This window comes from Mus caroli, chromosome 16 (genome assembly GCF_900094665.2).
Source record: "Mus caroli chromosome 16, CAROLI_EIJ_v1.1, whole genome shotgun sequence".
NCBI classification, from domain to species: domain Eukaryota; kingdom Metazoa; phylum Chordata; class Mammalia; order Rodentia; family Muridae; genus Mus; species Mus caroli.
In genome coordinates, this window is record NC_034585.1 from 1,123,432 (window position 1) to 1,124,040 (window position 609).

Sequence of the window (609 nt, forward strand, 5' to 3'; positions counted from 1 at the left end):
AACTCACTTTGTAGACCAGGCTGGCCTTGAACTCAGAAATCTGCCTGCCTCTGCCTCCCAAGTGCTGGGATTAAAGGCGTGCGCCACCACCGCCCCTCTTCTGGTTCTTATCCTACTGGTTCAGCAGGGTGGTGCTGTCTTTCTTGTCAAAGGCAGAGTAGTTGAGGCTTAGCCCAGACGTCTGTGCCCAAATCCTGACAGCCCCTCCCCAAGGTGCACCTCTGTACTCTAGCACCCATCTTGGACTTCTGTGTCTCAGTCCCCCTTGAGGAAATGTTTAGGAGCGGAACCAGAGGTGCAGTGGCCAGTCCTGCCATGGCTTACAATGTACCTCCAGTCTCCAGCTTCTGTTCCCTGGCGGGGAGAACTCCATGAGGGTAGAACCCCATGAGGCCAGCTGCTTCCAGATGTAGGCGCACAGCATGGATCTTTCCTGCTTCATTTCCAGCCTTGGGCCCCCGCACCAGTATCACCTCTGCCACCAACACCACGACGGCACGGCCACCGTCCCTGCCACCAGTGCCACAGCTACCACCACTGATCCCTGTCTCAAGGGATACCCAAGAGGCCCCTGGATCTGCCAAGCGCTTGAAATCTCCACGGCTGTAG

At 57.1% G+C, this 609-nt stretch overlaps 1 protein-coding gene across 1 annotated transcript in view; it reads left to right on the top strand.

The window, feature by feature from the left end:
• The window catches only part of C16H16orf96 (chromosome 16 C16orf96 homolog), a 29,248-nt gene extending 28,639 nt beyond the window's left edge, over nucleotides 1–609 (top strand). Inside the window, exon 16 of the mRNA XM_021184987.2 lies at nucleotides 422–609. Within this exon, the coding sequence (XP_021040646.1) occupies nucleotides 422–609 (188 nt within the window). The remainder of the gene's footprint in view (nucleotides 1–421) is intronic.